The 24594-nt window shown below is 43.2% G+C and overlaps 1 protein-coding gene across 1 annotated transcript in view; it reads left to right on the forward strand.

Moving 5' to 3' along the window:
- LOC144892732 (uncharacterized) overlaps positions 1-11713 on the forward strand; it is a 31207-nt gene extending 19494 nt beyond the window's left edge. Inside the window, exons 4-9 of the mRNA XM_078781056.1 lie at positions 1231-1323; positions 3301-3384; positions 4337-4429; positions 4732-4770; positions 9029-9161; positions 9567-11713. Of these exons, the coding sequence (XP_078637182.1) occupies positions 1231-1323; positions 3301-3384; positions 4337-4429; positions 4732-4770; positions 9029-9161; positions 9567-9844 (720 nt within the window). The 3' untranslated portion in view covers positions 9845-11713. The remainder of the gene's footprint in view (positions 1-1230; positions 1324-3300; positions 3385-4336; positions 4430-4731; positions 4771-9028; positions 9162-9566) is intronic.
- The last annotated feature ends 12881 nt before the right edge of the window (positions 11714-24594 follow it).

Here is a 24594-nt window from a genome sequence, read left to right on the forward strand (position 1 = left end):
ATCCTACCAACAATACCAGGAATCTCATACCAAACGATTATTGATAAAATGTTCCTCTGAGTGACCCTTACCCTCAACATTTATCACCATTTCAGCGAAATATCTTTCGTGAATCATCACTTCTTCTTCTCTTGCATCCATCACACAGAAAACTGTTCCATCTGTTCCTCAGAAGAATGAAGGAGTTTTCAGCTATTTGTACAAAGGAATTCAGAACATCGTTTCGACCTCCTTTCTGAAGGTATGATCGCACACGCACATCACTCCACAAACACACGATAATCCTGGAGGACATAAATGATACCACGACCAGTTGGTCGTGCATGTCTGCCCATGATACCAGGGCAGACATGCACGACCAACAAAGAGGTCCACACTTTCCAACAGACGAGGGCAACCACATATGTAACCACGCTTCCACCCGCACAAATCTATGACTGTTGAGGAAACGAAACACTTTTCAGGCTCTCCAGTTTTAAGGAACCGGTGGGGTGCATTTGATCCGTTACTTCCTTATTGTATCACCAATGGCCACCTAGATCCTGTGTGGTGGTCGTTGCATGCTTCGTGAAAGTTTTAATTGTGCGCATTTGCGACCTGTGGATGTCACTGCGTTATGACGTAACACACTCAAACTTGGCGCCCTATCTCATGGTGGTTCAACAAACAATTAATCTCCTGCAGTAAAACCTTTAAGCACCTCAATGTCTGACATGCCGCTTATGGGTGTTATGAGGATGTTTTTAGGCTAAGAACAGGATTATTTATTTCAGAGGATGAGTTGTTCATTTGTGAAGTAAATTTAAAATAAAGCGTTCCAGGAAAGGATAAATTTAGCGAACTGATCTGCCAGAAAGTTAATGTTCATCAATGGAGATCTTGGTGATATTCTTTCGATCCAACACCCTACTCCTCCCTGAATCAGACTGTGATCAGCAGTTGCACCCTTTTGGGTCGGACCTGCATTCTCAACCTGACAAATGCAGCACAGAAGGGATTATGAGTTCACCTTTCCTGGTGTAGTTGATACATCCTGCCAGTGCTCACGTGTGAACGATTCCAAAAGAATATCACTCGTCCAATCCTACCCAGAACACCACTAATCTCATACCAAACGAATATCGACAAAATGCTCCTCTGAGTGCCCCCTCACCCTCAACACTGATAACCATTTCAGTGAAATATCTTTGATTAATTCTCAATTCTTGTTCTCTTGTGTCCATCACACAGGAAACTGTTCCATCTGTTCCTCAGAAGATTATAGGGGTTTTCAGGTATTTGTACAATGGAATTCATAACATCGTTCCGACCTCCTTTCTGAAGGTATGATCACACATCCATCACTCCAGAAACATGCACACTTTAATGCCAGAGGATATAATTTATACCAGGACAGACACACACACCCACCTGAGCATGTAGACACTTCATAAAAGGCCAGGACAACCACATACGCAACAACATAGCAACTCGCAGAATCACATATGTACTGTTGTGGCCAAAAATATTGGCACCCTTGCACTTCTTTCAAACAATGCACCATTTCTTTCAGAAAATTGTTGAAATAAAAAAAAATTGGTTTCCACAAATGTACCTCTTTGGTTTGCAGTGGAACAAAACAAAAAAAAGCTGAAGATATTCCTAAATCTTAGCTTATTCCACACAAAAATCCAAAAATGGCCCGGACAATATTATTGGCACGTTTTAGAAGTTGTTAGAAATAATTGGATTTCAAGCAGGTGATTCTCCTTTACTTTGGAATTGAACTCACCTTTGGTGAGTTGCAGGTGCCTGCAATATAAGAATCACTCATTCAGCCAGTTTGAATGGAGAAAAGGTGTCATTCTGCTGTTTTGTGTCACTGTGTGTACCGCAATGAGCATGGAGAAAAGAAAGAAAACCAGAGAATTGTCTGAGGAGGTCAGACAGAAGATTATAGCCAAGCATGGACAATCTCAAGGCTACAGGTCCATCTCCAGAGACCTTGATGTTCCTGTGTCGACCGTACGCAATGTTATCAGGAAGTTTGAGGCCCATGGCACTGCAGCCAACCTCCTTGGACGTGGCCTCAAGAAAAAACTTGATCGAAGATTGCAGTGAACGATTGATCGAATTATGAAGAAAGCATCTCAATCAACTGCCAAACAGATTCAAGCTGACCTTCAGACATGAGGATATAAATTTCAACACAGTCAGTCAATTAAATCACAACACAGTATGATAATTTAAACTCGCACCGTCCGTCGCCAACTCAATGAAATGGGGTTCTATGGTAGGAGACCCAGGAGGACTCCACTACTGAGAGAGAGAGACAAAAGAAAGCACGACTGGAGTTTGACAAAACACACCTGAACAAGCCAAAATCCTTCTGGGTGAATGTCCTATGGACAGATGAGACCAAATAAGAGCTTTTTGGTAAAGCACGCCATCTCTATGTTTACAGAAAACAAAATGAAGCATTCAAAGAAAATAACACCTTCCCTACAGTCAAACTTGGAGGAGGTTCAGTGATGTTTTGGGATTGCTGTGCTCCCTCTGGCACTGGGTGACTTGAATGTGTGCATGGCATCATGAAATCAAGAGATTACCAAGGCATTTTGAAGCGCAATGTTCAACTCAGTGTCAGAAAGGTGGGTCTCTGTCGAAGGTCATGGGTCTTGCAGCAGGACAATGACCCCAAACACACTTCAAAAAGCATCCTGGAATGGTTCAAGACAAAACGCTGGACTGTTCTGAAGTGGCCAGCAATGAGTCCAGATCTAAATCCCATTGAACACTTGTGGGGAGATCTGAAAACGGCAGTTGGGAGAAGGCACCTTTCAAATCTGGGAAAACCGGAGCAGTTTGCACAAGAAGAGTGGGCCAAACTACCAGTAGAGAGGTGTAGGAAGCTCATTCATGGCTATAGGAAGCGCTTGACTGCAGTTATTTTGTCCAAAGGCTGTGCTACCAAATATTAAGTATAGGGTGTCAATAATTTTATCAACAGCATTTCTTTTTATTTTATGATTTAAAAGGATATATTAAGTTCTGAATGAAAAACAATGGTTCTGTAAAATTAACAGTGAAATAGAGAATTGTGGAGGCCAAATATTTTTGTCCATTTGAACTTGGTTTTTGAGAAAATTGTGAGTTATTTGAAAAAAGTGCAAGGGTGTCAATATTTTTGGCTTCGGCTGTAACCTCACACCATCCAGAACATATCCCTGACTGTTGAGGGATCACTGATCATTTGTGGCCACTTTGGTGAAATATCTTTCGTTAATTCTCAATTATTGTTTTCTTCTGTCCATCACACAGAAGGTTGTGTCTGTGGAGCCCCAAGACATTTCCAGGTCTTTGTGTGAAACAATCTGTAACATCGTTCCGACCTCCTTTCTGAAGGTATGTTCGCATATATGTCACTCCAGAAAAACACACACACGTTTTAATGCCGGGAATCGAAATTATACCAGGGCAGACATGCACGTCCAACAAAGTGTTTCCGCACTTTCCAACAGATGAGGACAACCACATATGTAACCACGCTTCCACCCGCACAAATCTATGACTTGAGGAAATGAAACACTTTCAGGTTTTTCAGTTTAAAGGAATCGGAGGGGTCCGTTTGATCAGTTACTTCTTGACTGCACCACCAATGGCCTCTTTGGTCTTGTGCGGTGTTCATTGCACACTTCCTAAAAGTTTTCATTGTTTACATTTGTGACCTGTGGACGTCACGGCGTTATGATGTAACACACTTAAACTTGGCATTCTATATATCTCAAGGTGGTTCAACAGTCAATTCATCTCCTGCGATTTGGGTGTTGTGAGGACTCAATCTCCATCCCGAGTTTGGGTGTTGTGAGGACGTTATTAGGCTAAGAACATATTTATATATCTCAGAGGATGAGTTGTTCATTTATGAAGTAAATTTACAATAAAATGTTCAAATAAAGGTTACATTTAGTGATCCGATCTGCCAGGAACTTAGTTTTCACTAATTGAGATTTTGGTGATGATTTTTCGATCCGAAACCCCACTCCCTGAACAAGACTTATCAGCACTTGTACCCTTTTGGGTCGGACCTGCATTCTCAACCTGACAAATGCATCACAGAAGAGATTGAGTTAACCTTTCCTGGTGTTGTTGATACATCCTGTCAGTGCTCACGTGTGGATGATTCCAATAAGAATATCACTCGTCCAATCCTACCCAGAACACCACTAATCTCATACCAAACTAATATTGACAAAATGCTCCTCTGAGTGCCCCCTCACCCTCAACACTGATCAGCATTTCAGTGAAATATCTTTGATTAATTCTCAATTCTTGTTCTCTTGTGTCCATCACACAGGAAACTGTTCCATCTGTTCCTCAGAAGATTATAGGGGTTTTCAGGTATTTGTACAATGGAATTCATAACATCGTTCCGACCTCCTTTCTGAAGGTATGATCACACACACATCACTCCAGAAACACACACACATTAAAATCCCAGAGGATATAAATACCACCATGACATACATGCAGAGCCAACTGAACATGTACACACTTCATAACAGGCCAGGACAACCACATACGCAGTAACATAGCCACTCGCAGAACCACATCTGTAACCACACACACCATGCAGAACATATCCCTGACTGTTGAGAGAAAACTGATCATCTGTGGCCATTTGGTGAAATACCTCATTAATTCTCAATTATTGTTTTCTTCTGTCCATCACACATTTTTCATGTCTCTCAGAAGTCCGAAGTTAACATCCTTCCGACCTCCTTTCTGAAGGTATGATCGCAAACACATCACTCAAACACACGCTTTAATACCAGAGGGGTCCTGACTTAACACACTCAAACATGGCGTCCTAGGTCAAGAGGGTTGAACGCACGGTTAGTTTCCTGCAGTAGAACCATCAAGCAACTCATGGGCCGAAATTACACGTGTGGGTTTTGCGAGATTGTGTGATGTCTAGAACAAGTTTACTTATTTCAGTGGATGAGTTGTTCATTTATGAAGTAAATTAAAATTTGAATGTTCCTCCAGAGGTTAAATTTAGCGATCTGATCTGCCCGAAATTTATGGAGATCTTGGTGATGATCATGAGATCCAAGACCTGACTCGTCCCCGGGGTGGTCCCTCATCATCACTTGTACCATTTAGGGTCAAACGTGCATTCTCAACCTCTTATAACGAAACAGAAGTAAAGCAGCAGAGGTTGTGAGTGCAGAGGACAATGTAAAAGCTACAGGTGATGTGATGAAGATGGCTAATGGACATCAAAAGGCAAATTCGGAAAAGTATCACCGCTCAAAAAGAGCTTGAGCGAATGTAAAAAAATTAATGTTTTACCGGTGTTACCTGTGTTACTTCGTTTGGGTTGAAGTCGCGTGAACGGAAATGGACAGTTTGTGTTGAAATCACTGACGAGTATGGGTTAGTTTGGGTTGAAATGACGATTACGAGTTTTGGTTAGTTTGGGTTAAAATCACTTTGACAGGTGTTATTAATTATAATAACTAGAACTGCCACTTTGTAACTGTTGGCAGTGATGGTCGGGTGCAAAGACGTCCCACTTTGATCAGACACGTGACCAATGAAATCCTCTTTAAAAGAAAAAAACTCGATTCAGAATTTGATTTAAAAAATGAAATTTAAAGGAAGTCAAACAATACTCAGATTCAAAATAAATTTTGATAATGGCTGCCAGAAATGCAAACGCCGATGTTTAAATTACCAAACTGTATTCCAAAATACTCGTTAATAATGTGTGTGAAGTTTCACATCGTTCTTTTAAGCCGTACTGGAGTGTAAAAATAATTCTTCTTCTTCTTCTTCTTCATAAAGGTTTCTTCTTCTTCACATATATATATATATAATATTCTGGCTGCCAGACCATGTGATCTATCACACTTAAATTTTGTAAAGTTTGACTTCAACAGCAAAAGCCGTTTCATGGAAAGTTCTTTATTTATTTTACTTTGATCCAATATGGCTGCCCAACCACATGGCCTTTGAGATTAAAAAAAATTGTCCGCCACCTCGGATTGGGAAGGAGTTCATGTGTTTGATGTTTTGTGTTGATCGGATGAGGTTCGTTTTTTTATCCAATATGGCTGACAAACAATGTGACCGATGACTTGATCGTTTTCAACATATATTTCCCAAGGCTGTTAGATCATATGTATGGCGTTTCACATCGATCTAGTGAGCCGTTTTGGAGAAGGTTTGCATTTTCAAGCCAATATGGCTGCTGAATCATGTGATCAATGACATCATCAATACTAGAACGACACTCAGTAGAGAGCATACCTCGCCTGGTTGGCCATATCAATCAATGGTGAAGAATCCCTTGAAAAATTCTGCAAGCTGGATCGGATCTGGATCTTCACCAAAATTGAATCGATTCTTCTTTGTCTCGAACACACAACCTGTCCAACAAGTTTCGTCCAAATCCATCCATAAACTTTTGAGATTTCCTGCTATGCATCGTTTTTGGCCCTTTCTCCCAATGGTGAAGAATCACTTGAAAAAATTAAATAATTATCATATCCGAATCCATATTCAGATCTTCACCAAAATCGAATCGTCCTCGTCAGACACCCAACCAATCCACCAAGTTTCTTCCAAATCCGTCCATAACTTTTTGAGATATCCTGCTATGTATCGTTTTTAGATGTATCTCCCAAAGGTGAAGAATCACTTTCAAATTCTAGTAGCCAAATCCAAATCAGGATCTTCACCAAAATCTAATCATTTCGTCCTTGTCACATATGCTACATCTCTGACAAATTTCGTCCGAATCCGTCCACAACTTTTTGAGATATTTTGTTCACAGACAAAAGGACAGACAAACAGACAGGGGTGAAAACATAACCTCCATCCACCTTTGGTGGCGGAGGTAATAATTCTCCCATACAATTTTTGCCTAGATTACGCTCAATACATTTCAAACCGATTGGATTAAGCGTTGTACTTATGACCCGATTAAGTTTTGTATATGAAGGCACCGATGTCATGATCAACATATATTTTACTCCCCATGGGGAGTTCTTGACAATGTGTCGATTTTCAAATTTTTCTTGGAGCGTTTTCAGAGATACAGAGGTGCAAAGTTTTTTTTTTTTTTTTGTTTTTTTTTCCAAAATGGCACCCGCACCTCGTGACCTATGATATCATTATTATCATTTAAAAAAATCTACTGCAGGAGGTGCTCCTTTGGTGATAATTCTGTGGCAATCGCTCAAGCGGGTTGCAGAGAAAATGAATTTAAAAGAAAATAAACGTCCAAAAACGGGAGAATAAAAAATATTAATAAACTCAACAAAAACAATTAGGTTCCAGTGTTCTGTCATTGTGTTCATTGAAACTGTCATTCTGGTGTTTCACAGGCAGGGTGTTTCATCAATGTATGTGTCGTCCTTCGGATGTCGGTAAACCTGGTCATCCCGTTTGCCGGCATTAGTTGTTGGACATTAAATATCCCATGATGTCATTCGCGAAGAGTTGGCAACCTATCACTGGCACCATGAACAAATTACAAATTTCTTATACAACTATTGCTGGGAAGGTAATGGCAAACCATCCAGTATAACCTTTACAAAAAAACTGCTTGCATTTTATATATATCTATATATATATATATATATATATATATATATATATATATATATATATATATATATATATATATATATATATATATATATATGTATGTGTGTGTAAATGTGCATGTATTTGTATCATGTATAAGGGTAAGTGGGATCCATAGCTATAATGTATTGTTACAGACACGACTTTGATGTTAAGGTGGGCCGAGCGGAATGGCCGTCGTGTCCGCACAAATTACCCGATTGTACTCGAACGTTGACGAAGCCGCGCCACGCTGGCTCAATAAGGAAAAAGAAGACACACGGCTGAATTATAATGACAGACACCAATGTTTCGATTCTCAATTATATTCGTACGGAAAGGTTAGATTACAGGGGCTAGAGGTATATCACAGGAAGACAGGCACTTAGACACACTCTTATATTAACCCCGGACAGACGACAGGTAAACGGGACAACGGCTGACTCACACGGGGATTGATGGCAAGGAAAGGCAGATAGCGATGGCTCAAGGTGCACTCTTGGCTCAAAGCAGGGTACAGTCCGGTCCAAAGATGCGGGGAGGTCACAGCGCTCGGAGGGGACGTTCTTTCTCAGGCGGGTCTTTCTCTCTCAGCGATCGCAGGCAACGTTCTTTCTCAGGCGGGTCTTTCTCTCTCAGCGATCGCAGGCAACGTTCTTTCTCAGGCGGGGCGCATCTGACTCAGCGCTCGCAGGTACCTCTTTCTCCAGCTGGGGGCGCATCTCTCTCACTTCCGGTCAGTCGCCACGTATATCCGGCGGGGAGTGACACGCCCTCGGCTCGCTAGCGCCGCCCCAGATGGAATCGGTCCGCCCTTCTGATTGGGTGCGGGGGGTTACCAGGCTCCGCCCTTGAGGAGGAGCTGACAGCCAGCCCCTCCGTGGTAACCCCGTGGAGCGCGTGGTCAATGGCGCTAATCGAGCCGGTGTGAGGACGCATCCTCCCCCGCGCCGCCGCCATCTCCTCTGTTGTTGTTGTAATTGTTGGGGAAGAAGATGGAAGGAGGTATGGGAAAGGTCCTAAACTCACTACTGATGCCATATAATCACATTCTGGTGCAACGAAGAGTCAGAATTAATGGAAACGAGTCCTTAACTGACATAGATTAAGAATAACTAGCAAGATGTCCGAAAGTTGTCTACGTGTGGTGCGGTGGACCTGGGCACGACATTTAATGGGGGAATAAGGGGAAGGTCGGCTCTACTGAGTGTTATTTACATGCAATGGGACTAGGGAATGGGGGATTGGGGAAAGTTGGGGAGTATTGGAGAAATAGGGGAATATTTACAAGCGGATATGGAGGCCAAATTCCATATTCGCAACAGTATGAAGGCTTTAATACTGCTTTGTCTAAATGCGTTGTGGGACTAAAACATTTTCCCTAAACACAGTTTTCTGACATTTTTTTTTATAGATCGAACCTGACACCTGCCCATGGGAGCCCTCCATATGGAGCTCCCCAAAGTGCGCTCCAACACATTGGTTGACTCCAGCAACTGAGATCCCTGGAAATGAAACCGCATGTCTGGATGATATGGATGTTCACCGTAAGTTGATTTTGATGCTGACTATAAAATATGTTGAGAGAACAAGAAAATAGTAGTGATTCGTAAGTTGGGCGGACTGTTTCATTGCATTACCTTTTGTGATAATTTCTTCATTGCAGATATAACAACAGGTTGAGAATTACTTGTATAACTGTGAATTTTGTGATTTTAAATGATATTTGGCCTCGTTTTATTTTCACACTGAAATGTTGGAATCATAATTATTTTCCACTCTTACAAGTGGCAACAACTTTCACCATGTTAATCCTCAGAGGAATTTGGAGTGAGGAACGGCTGATTGTTGACGGTTGTTTGTTTTGCTTAATTTGATTTCAAAGTCATCCAAGTAAAATTTTCTCTTTCTTTTGACCCATGTTTTGCTCATTGCAAACCCAAACCCTTCAGAATGTCTGGATTTCATTTCAATGGAAGATCAGGAAGAAGAGATGGTGGAGATTAACATCTACGAAATCATCTTTCATGTTGTGTGCAATTCTTTGGCAATTCGCTGGATTATTTTCTGTTTTACAAAGTGGATAAAGAGGCTGAAAAAGATGTACACCAATAAAATGCACCACAAAAAGAGGAAGACGAGATGCACTTGCAAGCTTGAAAGCAAAGGACCAACCCTACGGTCAAGTTCCTGGGGTAAGGTGCTGCAGGATATGTGGGCAAGAAGCTGACCCAGTAATGGAGCATTACCATGATGCTCCTCCACAACGAGCACACCCCACAACGACAACGATACCCACACTCTACAACGAGCTGACCCAGTAATGGAGCATTACCTCAAGTTTAAGAGGGGTTGGATGACATTATGCTCCTCTACAACGAGCTGACCCAGTCATGGAGCATTACCATGATGCTCCTCTACAACGAGCACACCCTACAATGACAACGACACCCACACCCTACAACGAGCACACCCGACAACAATGACATGATGCTCCCCTACAACGAGCTGACCCAGTAATGGAGCATTACCATGATGCTCCTCTACCACGAGCACACCCGACAACGACAACGACACCCACACCCTACAACGAGCACACCCTACAACAATGACATGATGCTCCCCTACAATGAGCTGACCCAGTCATGGTGCTTTACCTCAAGCTTAAGAGGGGTTGGATGACGTGATGCTTCCCCAAAACGAGATGCACAGAAACTTGCGGCAATGTGCCAGGCAGCTCTCCATCACGCATTTCTTCCACTCTGGTCCCTACAGGTCAAAAGCATGACCTGTCCTGCTTCTTTTTTTTCTGACACGATATTTTTCTGAAGCCCTGGAGTATCTTGAACATGAAATTGAATGTTAACATTGCAGAAGGTGGGATGAACTTGTCATTTTGGCCTAATATTTAGATTAGAGGGACGCTCAAAACGGTCATTGCAGCAGTAATTTGTGCGGTCATTATGACAGTAATACATACAAATATAACAGTAATACATACAAATATAACAGTAATACATACAAATGTAACTAATACCTACAAATGTAACTAATACCTACAAATGTAACTAATACCTACAAATGTAACTAATACCTACAAATGTAACTAATACCTACAAATGTAACTAATACCTACAAATGTAACTAATACATGCAAATGTAACTAATACATGCAAATGTAACTAATACATACAAATGTAACTAATACATGCAAATGTAACTAATACGTACAAATGTAACTAATACATACAAATGTAACTAATACATACAAATGTAACTAATACATACAAATGTAACTAATACATACAAATGTAACTAATACATACAAATGTAACGAATACATACAAATGTAACGAATACATACAAATGTAACTAATACCTACAAATGTAACTAATACATACAAATGTAACCAATACATACAAATGTAACTAATACATACAAATGTAACTAATACATACAAATATAACAGTAATACATACAAATGTAACTAATACATACAAATGTAACAGTAATACATAAAAATGTAACTAATACATACAAATGTAACTAATACCTACAAATGTAACTAATACCTACAAATGTAACTAATACATACAAATGTAACTAATACATACAAATGTAACTAATGCATACAAATGTAACTAATACATACAAATGTAACAGTAATACATACAAATGTAACTGTAATACATACAAATGTAACTGTAATACATACAAATGTAACTGTAATACATACAAATGTAACTGTAATACATACAAATGTAACTGTAATACATACAAATGTAACAGTCATCAAATTTGGCCCACATACCAAGTATGACCCGGGGATTGTCCGAAGGGTATTTTAAGTGCTCCAATGGAACGGTTGATAAGGAACAGCTGGCTTCGCAAGTGACTAGTAATTCGGACTTATGAAGATCAGGCATTCGAGGATGAGCGCTTGGAGTTCACTCGTCCTGTCGTTGCTTTAATCATTGTAATCCTCCACAATCGTAATCCACAATCATTGTAATTGTAATCTATTGTAAATAACCCTGTATGGTTAAGCACTTTTAATAAACTGTAATCACTGTCCTTCAATAAACATTGTAAACAGTACCTGGTGTCATCGTTTTTTATTATTTAAGCATATTTTATGAAACTGTAATCATGTGCATTCATGGTCGCAGACATTTTTTTAACTTTAAAAATTTTCCCCTGTGCATCAGGAAATGCCGGGAACAAATCCCTCTCTTCCTCATTGAAACAATGTGCCCTGACATTCACAGTGTTGACATTTTTGGGTATTTCCCCTATGAATCAGGAAATGCCGGGAACAAATCCCTCTCTTCCTCATTGAAACAATGTGCCCTGACATTCACGGTGTTGACATTTTTGGGTATTTCCCCTATGAATCAGGAAACGCCGGGAACAAATCCCTCTCTTCCTCATTGAAACAATGCCCAGACATTTGCGGTGTCGACATTCGTGGGATTTTCTCCGATGAATCGGGAACCGCAGTTACCTATCCCTCGTTTCCCCCATTAAAACAATGCCCTGACATTTGCGGTGTCAACATTCGTGGGATTTTCCCCTATGAATCGGGAACCGCAGTTAACTATCCCTCGTTTCCCCCATTAAAACAATGCCCCGACATTTGCGGTGTCGACATTCATGGGATTTTCCGGGAATCAGGATCTGCTGAGAACCTATGACCCACCCCACCCACCCCCCCCCACCCTTTTCCCATTGAAACAATGCCCCCACATTTGTGAATTCGACATTTGCAGCATTTTCCAGGAACGTATCCACCACTAATGTCGGGGCCTGACTTTATATAAACTACAGCGGCACTTGGAAGAGCACATACCTCCACCAGTCGGAACAGTTTATACTTTGTATGCCATTGACAGGCCGCATCTGGATCCCGATCTGAACCAAAATCCAATCACCTTTTTCTTGTCACCGAACCAACTCATCCAATAAGTTATCATAATCTGTCCATATATTTTTGAAAAATCATGCTGTATATCGTTTTTGGCCCCATATCTCAATGGTGAATAATCAAATAAAAATGAAAAAGCTCTTGTGTCCGGATTCGGATCTTTATGGGAGATAGGGCCAAAAACAATACATAGCAGGATATCTCAAAAAGTTATGGACGGATTTGGACGAAACTTGGTTGACAGGATGGGTGTGTGACAAAGACGAAACAGTTAGATTTTGGTGAAGATCTGAATTTGGATTCGGATACGAGAATTATTTAAAATTGTAAGTGATTCTTCACCATTGAGAGATCGGGTGAAGAGTGACAAACAACGTTATATTTGAAAAAGTTATGGACGAGTTATGACTAAACTTGGGGGATGAGTTGGTTCGGTGACAAAAAAGCCGATTCAATTTTGGTTCAGGTCCGAATCCAGATCCGGCCTTTCAGTGGGATACAAAACGTACCTGGCGGAGGAATGCTCTCTACTGAGTGCCGTTCTAGTTATTACTTTTCTTGATGGTGCATCACCAACTTGGAAATGTCTTCTGAATTATCTTTGTGTCATGATCGTAGAATATCTAAGGAGAAATACTGCTCAACCACAAATGTCCAATTTGCCATTCCTGAGGATTCATTGGTTGTTTGTTTTTAATCTTCAGTTCGTCTGATACAACCTGAAAGAAAACAGAAAACAATAATTACCTTGCATTATCATGGAATTATTCCACCCTGAAATCTGTCCTATATTTTTACCACACCCTGTATAAGGAAAAGGTCATCAACTGCATCATGCACGTATTACTTAATTGGACCAATACCCTTGATGACCACAAGTACCAAAACGAAGAATAGACAAAAGAGTAGGGACACAAATCTAAAAAGACTACTACATGTCATGCCACAAAGAGGTTTTAAAAAGGGAAAGGTATGACCAGGTGTATATATGGATGAGGTGGCATTGGGATAAAAAGGACACATTTGTACCACCAGCAGCAGCTTCATAGACTGGATTGTCTACACAGGATATATGGACCATTGTACAAAATGGGGGTTCAATACAATGATCACGTGATGCAAATGGCGTTCAGTGCTTGATGTGATCTTTAACACAACTGAATCCTTCCATCATTTGCTAACAGTCAGCATTTTTAAAAGGGCAGAGCCTGGACAAGCATAAAAAAATCATTGCGCAGCCTTGATAAAGGAATATTTTTTTTGTATACAAAGTCAAGGCTCATAGAAAAGATAATGCTAGATAACAAGAAAAGATAACAGACCAGGACGTAACCGGACGAAGGAACAGTAGAGAGGGGGAAAGCGGGGGACGACACCAACTGTGGAGGTGAAGGACAAGATAGAGGGAGACTTGGACAAACAATCGGTGTGAGAAGGAATGGGGGGCAGGAAAAGATGCATGGGATGGACAAGATGAACACAGAAGGAAACTCTCAGGAAGGAAAGGATGCATGGGGTGGACAAGATGAACACAGAAGGAAACTCTCAGGAAGGAAAGGATGCATGGGGTGGACAAGATGAACACAGAAGGAAACTCTCAGGAAGGAAAGGATGCATGGGGTGGACAAGATGAACACAGAAGGAAACTCTCAGGAAGGAAAGGATGCATGGAGTGGACAAGATGAACACATAAGGAAACTCTCAGGAAGGAAAGGATGCATGGGGTGGACAAGATGAACACAGAAGGAAACTCTCAGGAAGGAAAGGATGCATGGGGTGGACAAGATGAACACAGAAGGAAACTCTCAGGAAGGAAAGGATGCATGGGGTGGACAAGATGAACACAGAAGGAAACTCTCAGGAAGGCAAGGATGCATGGGGTAGACAAGATGAACACAGAAGGAAACTCTCAGGAAGGAAAGGATGCATGGGGTGGACAAGATGAACACAGAAGGAAACTCTCAGGAAGGAAAGGATGCATGGGGTGGACAAGATGAATACAGAAAACTATAAATTTGTAAGAAAGAGGGCTTTGGGGTGAGGGGAGAGGATAGAGGAGTTAATGAGGATAGAAAAGGTAATGGTTTTGGATTGGGGATGATCAGACATTGGCGAACAGCTGTCTTGAAGACCTATAGGGAAAAATGAGATTGAAGAAAATGTGGAAGTTGGTTCAACAGGTGGGAAAAAAGAGGAACGGGTGAATTTAGGTGAGAAATGATCCCGGATTTAGGGAGTTTCACCAGAAAGGGGTTGATGGTGGACCGTGTGTGCCCTGCAGAAACCTGAGGGGGGAGGACAAAGCACAGAAAGAGCAGAGGGTGCAAGACCAGAAAGAAGATGGTAGAAGACAGAGAGACCACAGATCTGCCTGTGAAGGTGAAACGCTCATCTCTTAGACTCAGCTTCATCATGTGAGATTCCATTGATCTTGAAGGTATTAGTTTTCACTGTGTCAAGCTGAACAAAGTGTGAGGCAAGGGACCAGCCCAGAGTGAAGAGCAGTACTCCATCAAGCTGTGGATGAAGGCTTTGTTGGTGGATACGAATTCAGGTGTACCAAAGAAGGACTTTGTACGACGGAGGATGCCCAGTCCGGCGACTAGCTTTAGAGGCCAACTTTTAAATGTGGTTTGCCGAAGAAAAATTGTGGCTGATAGTGAGAACAAAGGAGTTTGAATGACTGAACTTCCTCAAGAGGATTGTTAAGAAAGTAGATAGGAGGGTTTTCACTCACGTTCCTTTTGGAGCGAGAGAGTGAGAGTGGCATTTGTCTGGATTGAAAGTGGCATTTGTCACTCACGGTCCTTTTGGAGCGAGAGAGTGAGAGTGGCATTTGTCTGGATTGAAAGACATATTCCAAGTGTGATCAGCTTGTGAATTTGTCATGGCTGCTGCCTGCCTATCTGAAGGATGAGGAGTGGCAGATGGTGGAGTTATCGACAAATAGATAAAAGGGATTTCCCAGAAAGTGAGAGATCATTAATGAAGGTTAGGAATAAGACTGGGCCCAGAACACTCCCCTGGGGCACTCCAGCCTTGACAGGGAGAGAAGATGAAAGGATTCTGTTGAGAGCTACATATTGGTTATTAGGAGAGAAAGTCAGTAAGCCCTGATTGTGTGGAGTTGGTCTTGGATGCCATTGTTAGAGAGTTTGGAGAGGAAGGCAGGATGCCAGACTGTATCAAGAGATATGTCGAGACAGAAAGCCCAGATCTCATGTTTCACATTGAGGGCCTCCATCCATTATTGGGTGAGGGTGAATAGCCACAGATTGCCCAAGGTAGACCTGGTCTGAATACAAATTGGTGATCTGAGATGAGGCCGTCAGAGAAAAGGAAGGATTTCATATCAACCGATGACGGATTTCATGACTTTGCTGATGATTGGAAGTACGCTGATAGGGCTGCCGTAAAGGGGGTCCGTTTTGCACCATGTTATCCATTGCATGTGAATCGAAAAGGGGGGTTAAGCAATTGTTTCACTTCTGTCTGTCTGTCTACAAACATCAGTTTATGATTGAGGAACTTGATTTCAAATGAATGTTATATTTTGTCATAGAATGTTAAGGTGTTGAGGTGGAGGAGCCGGGGTGAAGAAAATGGGCGATTGAAAGGTGTTTCGCTGAGTGCTGCAGGTTTCCATGCAGCAAAACATCATCCAACTCCCTCTTGAACGGGAGGTACTGCTCCATCACTGGGTCGGCATCTTGCAGCTTGTCAGCGACTGACCTCATATCCTGCAACACCTCAGCTAGGAACTTGATGGTCAAGTTGGGCCTTGCACCCTCTTCCCCCTCTTCACTGCCCTCCTCATCATCCTCCACCTCCTCGGAAGCCTTGGTGATGGCCTCCAACTCTTCCTTATTCAGCTCCTCACCATGCGAGGCTATGCGCTCCTCCAATTCCTCAGACTCCATGTTGTCGAAAACTTCCTATCCCACTTGTCGTGCCAACCCGGCAATTTGCCACCTGTCTTCCATGCTGTCTGGAAAGTCTCTAAAGTATTTCACTGCCTGTGGCCATAGATTTTGCCAGCAGGCATTGATGGTGGAGGCATTGACTTCGTCGATAGAGTCCTTGATGGCACTGATACAGTGCGCTATGTCGAAGTTCTTCCAACATTTCCCGACGGTGAGTTCAGGGGCAAACACAATAGCATCCAATATGTGATGGAAGGTGTGGCAGGTGGAATAAACATTGAAATCCTGGCAGTCTGCAGCCTACTCACTCTCTGCAGACCTGGACAAAATCACAGACTGGGCAAACAAGTGGAACATGTCTTTCAATCCTGACAAATCTCACACTCTTACGATGTCTCTCCGAAAAGACCGACTGGACAACCCTCCCATCCACTTTATGAATAATCCTCTCCAAGAAGTTCTGTCTCTCAAGCTTTTGGGTCTCACTATTTGCCATGATCTTTCCTGGGAAAACCACATTTCAAATCTGGCCTCCAAAGCCAGTCGCCGACTGGGCATCCTCCGTCGTGTGAAGTCCTTCCTTGGCACACCTGAGCTCCTCACCACATACAAGGCTTTCATCCGCAGCTCAATGGAATACTGCTCTCCCCTCTGGGCTGGTGCTCCTGCCTCACACCTAGCTCGTCTTCACGCTGTTGAAACCAAAGCATTCAGAATCATTGGAATCTCCCGCGATGAAGCTAACTCCAAGGGCCTCTCACTCACTCACCGCAGGCAGGTTGGTGGTCTTTCCGTCTTCTACCGACTCCTCTCTGGCCTTGCCCCCCCAGCTCTCTCTGGGCTCTGTCCCGCAAATATTCCTACAGGTCGCACAAGGTCTGCCTGCAACCCTCTTATGGTTAAACTGCCAAAATCAAGACTCTCTGCTCACCTTCACTCCTTCATTCCTCTTTTCTCCCGCCTCTGGAACAAACTCCCTCACTCTCTTCAATCCCACTCCACCCTCCAGGTCTTTAAAACAGCTGTTCACCACCATCTCTTATCTTCCCCCATCCAAATCCTTGATCTTTTCTATCCCCGCTAATTTCACCCCAATTCCACTTTTTGAAATACCAACTTCTGTCCTGGAAGTCCTTGGTGTCCTTGTGTTTTATACTTCTCCCCCCCCCCCCCCCCCGTTCCCACGCCTCCTCCCCCCAAGCCCTCTCCCTCCCACACATCTCCCTGCTCTTAAATGTTATGTGCTCTCAAGTGTTTGTGTGCTTCCCCTTCTCTTGTCTTCCGCTCCCTCTTTTTATATATTTTGTTTGTCTGGTTGATTTGTCTGTGAAGTAAATGTCAGCTCTTTCACGAGCCTCGATTCAGTATACAAAAAGAAAACCAAAAAAAAAACCCCCCTTGGTCTCGTGGTTAGATCAGGGAGGTGGTGTTGGGTGACAGGACGGTGACCTTGACATTGGCATGGGCCACCCTCGGTGACTCAGGAGAATCTTGAAGGAGAGGTTCATGTCTGCCATGTGCCTATCCACCTGAAGGACAAAACAGTTGTGGAACCAATCCACAAAAATGGTAGCTATTACCCACGCCTTTCTGTTGGCCATCCAAAATACAGGCAGAGTTTGCTTGTTTTTTCCCTTGAAAGCACGTGGGTTGGGTTCAAGGTACGGTACACCATCAATGGCTTAATCATGCAGTCCCCTTTGACATTGGCGCATAGGAGAAGAGATACCCAATCATTAGCATCCTTGAAGCCTGATGCTGTCCTCTGTCACTTCGAGATGAAAGTCGTCGTGGGCATTTTCTAGCAGAACAGGCCAGTCTCATCTGCAATGAAGACCTGCTCCAGTACATACCCCTCTCCTCGATTAGCTGTGCAAGTTGAGCAGGGAAAGTTGCAGCTACGTCGTGGTCATATTTTGCACATACCTGCAGGCTCAATCTGTCAGTATGTTCTTCCAACCAAATTGTTGATAGCTCATGGCTTACCAAGCGTCCACCTCCCAAGCGTGCCATAAAGATTGTTGTACCATCTTCAGAGAGTGTAAGTGAGGTCTGGAAGGCCTCAATGATCCACTATAGATCTTAGTTTTGCATTGATTTATTTTACATCAGTCTGTTGATATCAATGTTATCATATCAGATTTGTTAGTCAGCTAACATGGAGCATTGCCTTGCAGATATGTCCATATGTAGAATTGAAGAAGGCAAAAGTTAATGTCATATGAGGGAGAAATAGTCAAACAGATTGTTGTACTAAATAGTCTCCAGCAGACAGTCTGGAACTTATCTGAACCAGAACAAATCCAAGGTAAAACCAAAGTCTGTGTCCCCAATAGCAAGGGGCAAAGCTTAATGCTGATCATTATTCTATCAAAATAGTGTCCCAATTCCAACCCAACTCTGAACCTGAGCCTAAACACTGAAGCTGAACCAGGTCAAGCGAGATGATGAGGCTACCCAGACCAGCTTGGTTCACCTTTAAGTAGTGAGTGCCTGTCCTCGCTGTCTTCGCACTGATGATGGCAAATGGCCAGAAACGTGTATCTGTAAATGGTGCTCCCTTCAGCTGTACTGGTATAAAATTGAGGATTTAAAATCCTCAGTTAGTGCGGTAGATCACCCAGCAAGAGAGAAGTTAATTTTGTTCCTGGCTGTGGATCGGAAGCTTTTCTCTGCCAGTGTCATCAACACTTCAATGGCAAAGGAGTGTAAATGAACACTCAAACACATGCACACAACACAGGACTTGCAGGATGGCCGAGGCCCTAGAGGTATGCACACTCCCCTGTGAGCTGTCTCGCCTGTGTTTGAATCCAAACCCAACTATAAACTGTCATCCTGGTGTTTCGCATGTAAGGAGATTCATCAGGGTGTGTGCCGTCCCTCGGATGGGATGGATGCTAAACTCGACATCCTAACTGCCAGCATTAGTTGTGGATGTTAAATATCCCACGGTGTCCTTCACGAAGAGTAGGCGAGTTATCCTGAATAGGCGGCACCTGAATAAGTTACAAATTCCTGCTCTAACCTCCAGGGGGAACTGCAGCAGCGGCACAGGAATCTTCACCACTCCCCCAGAAAATGATGTTATACGCAGGCATGAGCTGTATAAGAAAGAAGGCAAACAATCATGCTCAACCAAAAAGTTCTGATACCCTACTACAACTTTTAAAATTAAAAAAACTTCACAATCACAATACAGATTGCATATAGTCTCATTATTTCCTGATAATTGTGGGAGGTACCAAGTTTCTCTCACTATTTGTTTGGGTTCATGATTTAATTGCATCGAGGACATAAAGGATGTGGCTGTGGCAGAAAGTTTCATGAAAGAATATACCTGAGCTCTTGAAGTTGTTATATAAACCCATGGTGATGTGGAAGAAACATGCAAGACAAAAAACACTGAGAAATGTTTGCAATTCTTCCCAAAATTTCTTCACTCTTCGGAACCGTTTACCTATGAGACAGGCCTTCCACCAGACGATGTGAGGACAATGTCTCTTTTATTGAAGAACTCTTGCTTCAAGATCAGCATATCATGATTCACAACTTAAAGGCAGACTCGGGAATACCATGTCAACAGTGCATCACGTTGTCACTAAAGATCTAGGAGAGAGAAAGGTGATGGCAAAATGACTGCCACATGTTTGCACGGATGAACAGAAACTCAGCAGGCTTGCTCTCCATGTCTTCAGCATTTTCCTTGGGATATATGAAACTTTCTTGGAACAAATCATTACTGGAAACAAAAAGTGGTGTCGCAACTGTGAGCCAAAACCAACGTCTTGTTCTTCAGAGTAAGGGCTGACCTCTCTGCGTCCAAAAACATACCAAACATGCACCAACCAGGGAGAATAGAGGTGCTTCATATCTTTTACAACGACATTGGAATTTTGATAACTTGAATGGTGGATCAGGACGACTACACCTTGGATTTTTAATGAATGAAATAATCATCCCAGGTTTTAAGTTGACACTGAAAGTCATTATTGGCTAACTCACTGAGAATGTCAACAAGCTCTCAGAACGAGGTATAATATTCTATGAAACGCCACAAAGGATTTTCATATTTAAATACTATATATCACTATTAAGGAAGTTGTTCTCTTATAACTTATCAGGAAGTTGATATAGACTTCCTATGTGGGGATGGCATGGCCACTCCATTGGTTCAATGCAATACAAATCCTCAAAAGAAATCTACCAATATTCTTTAGTGAGGACACTTCATTTGAGTGCGTAATATGTTTTCTTAACACTCCAAGTAAGCAAATCAAGAAAAAAACACTGCAAGAGCATCCTTCATGTCTGACCATGCACAAAACCTCTCGAAAGTCTCAGTCCCTTTCTCCCCCTCCTATTGGTTGGAGGGTAACCCCTGGCCTGTGATAATATGGCCTGCTTGTTGAAGCTTTCAGGCACCGACCTTGAGCAAAAGCAGCGTGGACGAGAAGACGCGGCTTGATAGCTCTACCCTTACAAAAACAACTCCAATGTTATTCTTTCCATCCTGTCTTTGAAGTTAGTTTCATTATTTCCTGTCAAGTATAAAGACCTCAGCCTGATGTGTTTTGACGAGAAGCTGTCGTTACTTTTAAAATGGCAGCTTTCCCATGTACATGTTGAGACCCTAATAAATTCTCCTGTAACTGTGTAAGATGTCTCAGATTCATCCCCATTGGGGTGGAGGGGGGGGGGGGGGGTAAATCCCTAACAAACTTGGCGTTCGTTGGATTCGTCCTAAATTGTTCGATTCAAATTGCTGCCCCCGTAGTGAAAGTGTATATCAAAGTTGAACCCAGGAGTGATGCCCACTTAAACCGCAGAGGGGCGTCTATAAGACCTCGGACATCCGCGACGCGGAGCCACTCCTGTGACATTTTACTATGACATGTAGTCCTGAACGGTACGTACTCGCACATGTATTCTAGGCTTGCTTGCATTGACTAATATAATCGATCCTCCCTATATGATGCCAAGATCCTGATATCTATTGCATGATTGTATTTTGCAGGATGATGCTAAAGATCTGATTGAGATTAAACCTACCTATGGGACAAAGTTGTGGACTTGGTTTAATTTCATAACACCCCCTACCTGTGATGATGGTAGGTGGTGTGCCATACTTTGAAATCCAATGATGTACCAATACTCCAACGACTATGTCTGCTTATAATGTCATGTGGAGGAATGGCATCAGACCACCTGGTATAGTGATCAATACAGGTGAGCATGTAACTCTACCCACTTGATGGAGGTAGTGGTTCTATGAGATCGATATGGATGTGCTCAAATCTCGCATCTGACGTAGCAAAGGTACCTAAAGGGGATTTGACATGGCAATGGACCTTAGTTTTCTGACATGGAATGCAATTCCTTGCCCACTCACGAGTTATCCTTGTTAACATCTGGCCAAAGGAAATGTGCTGATGTCAATTTCTGAGTTGATCTGATGCCAGGGTGTGTCAAACAGTGGAGTGCATTGAAGATTCCATGACAGTGTTTTTTTAGGCCCAAAAGGTCATTCATGGCTTGTTGAGACATCACATCAGATGTATCCACCTGAAGCAGGGAGTGGTACTTTCCGAAACGACAGTGAGGAAGATGAATCTTGTAGCTAGCAGAACTCATCGTTCTCCTGATTAGCTGCTATCTGGCTGTAATCAATGGAGGAAGAGTGAAAGCGCAGCAATGTGCGAATGTGAGCGTGCATCCGCTACCACATTATCGAGTTTCTTAACATGTCTGATGTCTGGTGTGGACTGGGATATGTAGTCGAGATCTCCCCTGGGGAGTGACGATCAGGCTTTAAGTCTAAGGCCTACACCAAAGGTTTGTGGTTGGTGTAGATGATGAAAGTTCTTCCTTCCAATAGATATCTGAAGTACTTCATGCTGAGATACATGGCTAATAACTCCCAACCAAAGGTACTGTAGCGAGTCTTAGCCAGTTGCAGTCCCTTTGAGAATAATTAAAGTGGCTGCCATTCTCTGTTGGCCAACTGTTGCAGTATCCCGCCCATTGGCACTGGATAGCTTCTTGTCTTGGAGGTGTGGCACTGGATAGCAATCAGGCACAGTGGATCTGTTGAGTGCCTGATAATCTTCACAAGAGGGACCCCAGAGTCCTGGTGTCTTCTTCAGGACCATGTGTAAGGGGGGGGGGGGGGAACCAGTTATTCCTAGAGGGGCAGATAATACCGAGTGCAAGAATATGATCAAACTCTGCCTTGGCAATAGACTTACAATCAGGTGCTCGGCAGCAAGATCTCGCTGCTGCAGGTGGGCCTCAATTCTCTATGTGATGTGTGATGGAGTGTCTGATGACTACTGCATCGTTGTGCACTGGTCGAGTTATGCTGGGGTATTCATGAAGGAGGGTATTAAATCGTGAGGAGTTGGTACTCTTCACATACATCAGACTGATGGTGGATGCTTGTGAATTAATCCCTCGCACAGTAAGGTTGGCCGTGGTGTCAATTAGCCGAATATGTTTTACATCCACCAATATGTTTTACATCCACCATTTTACATTTACTGGTTGAGAAGATCAGCTCAGACAATGGGTGTGGGTAGCTCAGCGATGATTAATATCCAGCGGAAAACTCAGCGCAGTCCCAGATCAAGCGTCAAAGACATCTCTCCATAGGTGGCGATAGGTGTGTGGTTAACTGCTTGAAGTTATGGTTGTGTTGCTATACCGAGTCTTGCTTTCTGTCGTGCGAGGCAACATGCACACTTCGGCCCCAGTATCAACTAGGAAGCGTGTGCCAGTGTTCCTATCAGTGACGTAGAAAAGGCGACTCCAGGGTGACCCGCAGAGCTCGTCGCCCCGAGCTGCTTCTCCCACCATTTCCCTGAATGCTGGAAGTGGGCTTCTTGAATGAACAACGGTGCACACACTTCTGGGCTGCTGTACCATAACGTCAGTAGTACCAACATTCTGCACATTCATGCCCGTGACGAGGACGGCTATTACTCCGGCTCCTGCCATGCCGTTTGCTTTCGGCCTGATCGTGAGAAAAAACGCACTATTCCTGCAGGTGACAAGTGAGCACCTGCACTTGTGCCATGAGCTGAATGACGGTCGACTGCAAATCCTGGATGACCGAATGATCAAATGTTGCACTGAGTGGCTGGTGTGTGACAGCATCAATGGGAGATGTTGGTGCTGTCTCTTCCACAATCTTGTCAGCGATCTCAGCGAGCTGTTCGATGGTCACAGCTTCGCTGGTAGAGGCTGCAACAAGAGCTGCTTCAAAATGTTATCTTACAGCTTGGCATCACCCAAAAGCTGCTTCATCCTCCGAAGAAACTGCGACATTTTCCTGTCTCCCAGCTCTTCTGAGATGAGCAGCAGGTGTACGCATTTCTGCTCAGATGTGGAGGTATGCCGTATGTACTCAGCCTTGAGCTTGTGTTACGGATTCGGCCTTAATGATTGTTGTTATGATTATTGTTGTTGGTTCGAAGTATTCTGGTGATTGTGGTTGAAGGGAAAGGGTTATTATAGTTAAAAGATTTAAAAGCGCTCCTGGAAAAATGTGGTCGGAAATCCGGATCGTGACCGGAAGAGGTGGAGTGAGGGGGGAAGAGGCGGTAGGATATCGTGAAGAGACGTGGTTGTTGAAGCTCCGGACCGAGCGTTCGATGCACAGTGCGAGTGAACTTTGCGTCCTTGAAGGGAAGTTCGGGCGATAAGAGGTATCGCCGGAGTGTGTGGAGCCTGTGTCGTCGAGTATTCTCATTGAGGTTCCAGAGGATCCTGGCCTCAAAGCCCGGGTTCGAGTGAAAGCCATCCGCCATCTTCGCCACGCGAGCAACCTGCAGTGAACCGGGTTTGGGTCGTGTCGGCTGGGCATTATTCCCCGGTGGTTTGCCGGGGACGGCTGTGCCAGAAAGTGCACGTGAGAATCATACGGAGGCTCGCGGATTGAATCGCAAAAGTTGTATGTCGGAGCGCGTCTTTGAGAGGTCCTTTCCACCACTGTATTGCGGGGTGCTGAACAACGTGACCTCGGGGTCGTCTCGATCGCCTATGCCTCAATTGACGTTGATCGGGCTTTGGCTCCCCGATTGCGGGACCGCACAGAGACATTGGGACTTCGCCTTGGAGGGGTGCAGAGACAT

The sequence above is a fragment of the Myxine glutinosa genome, chromosome 6, assembly GCF_964187855.1.
Source record: "Myxine glutinosa chromosome 6, kmMyxGlut1.1, whole genome shotgun sequence".
In the NCBI taxonomy this organism is placed as follows: Eukaryota; Metazoa; Chordata; class Myxini; order Myxiniformes; family Myxinidae; genus Myxine; species Myxine glutinosa.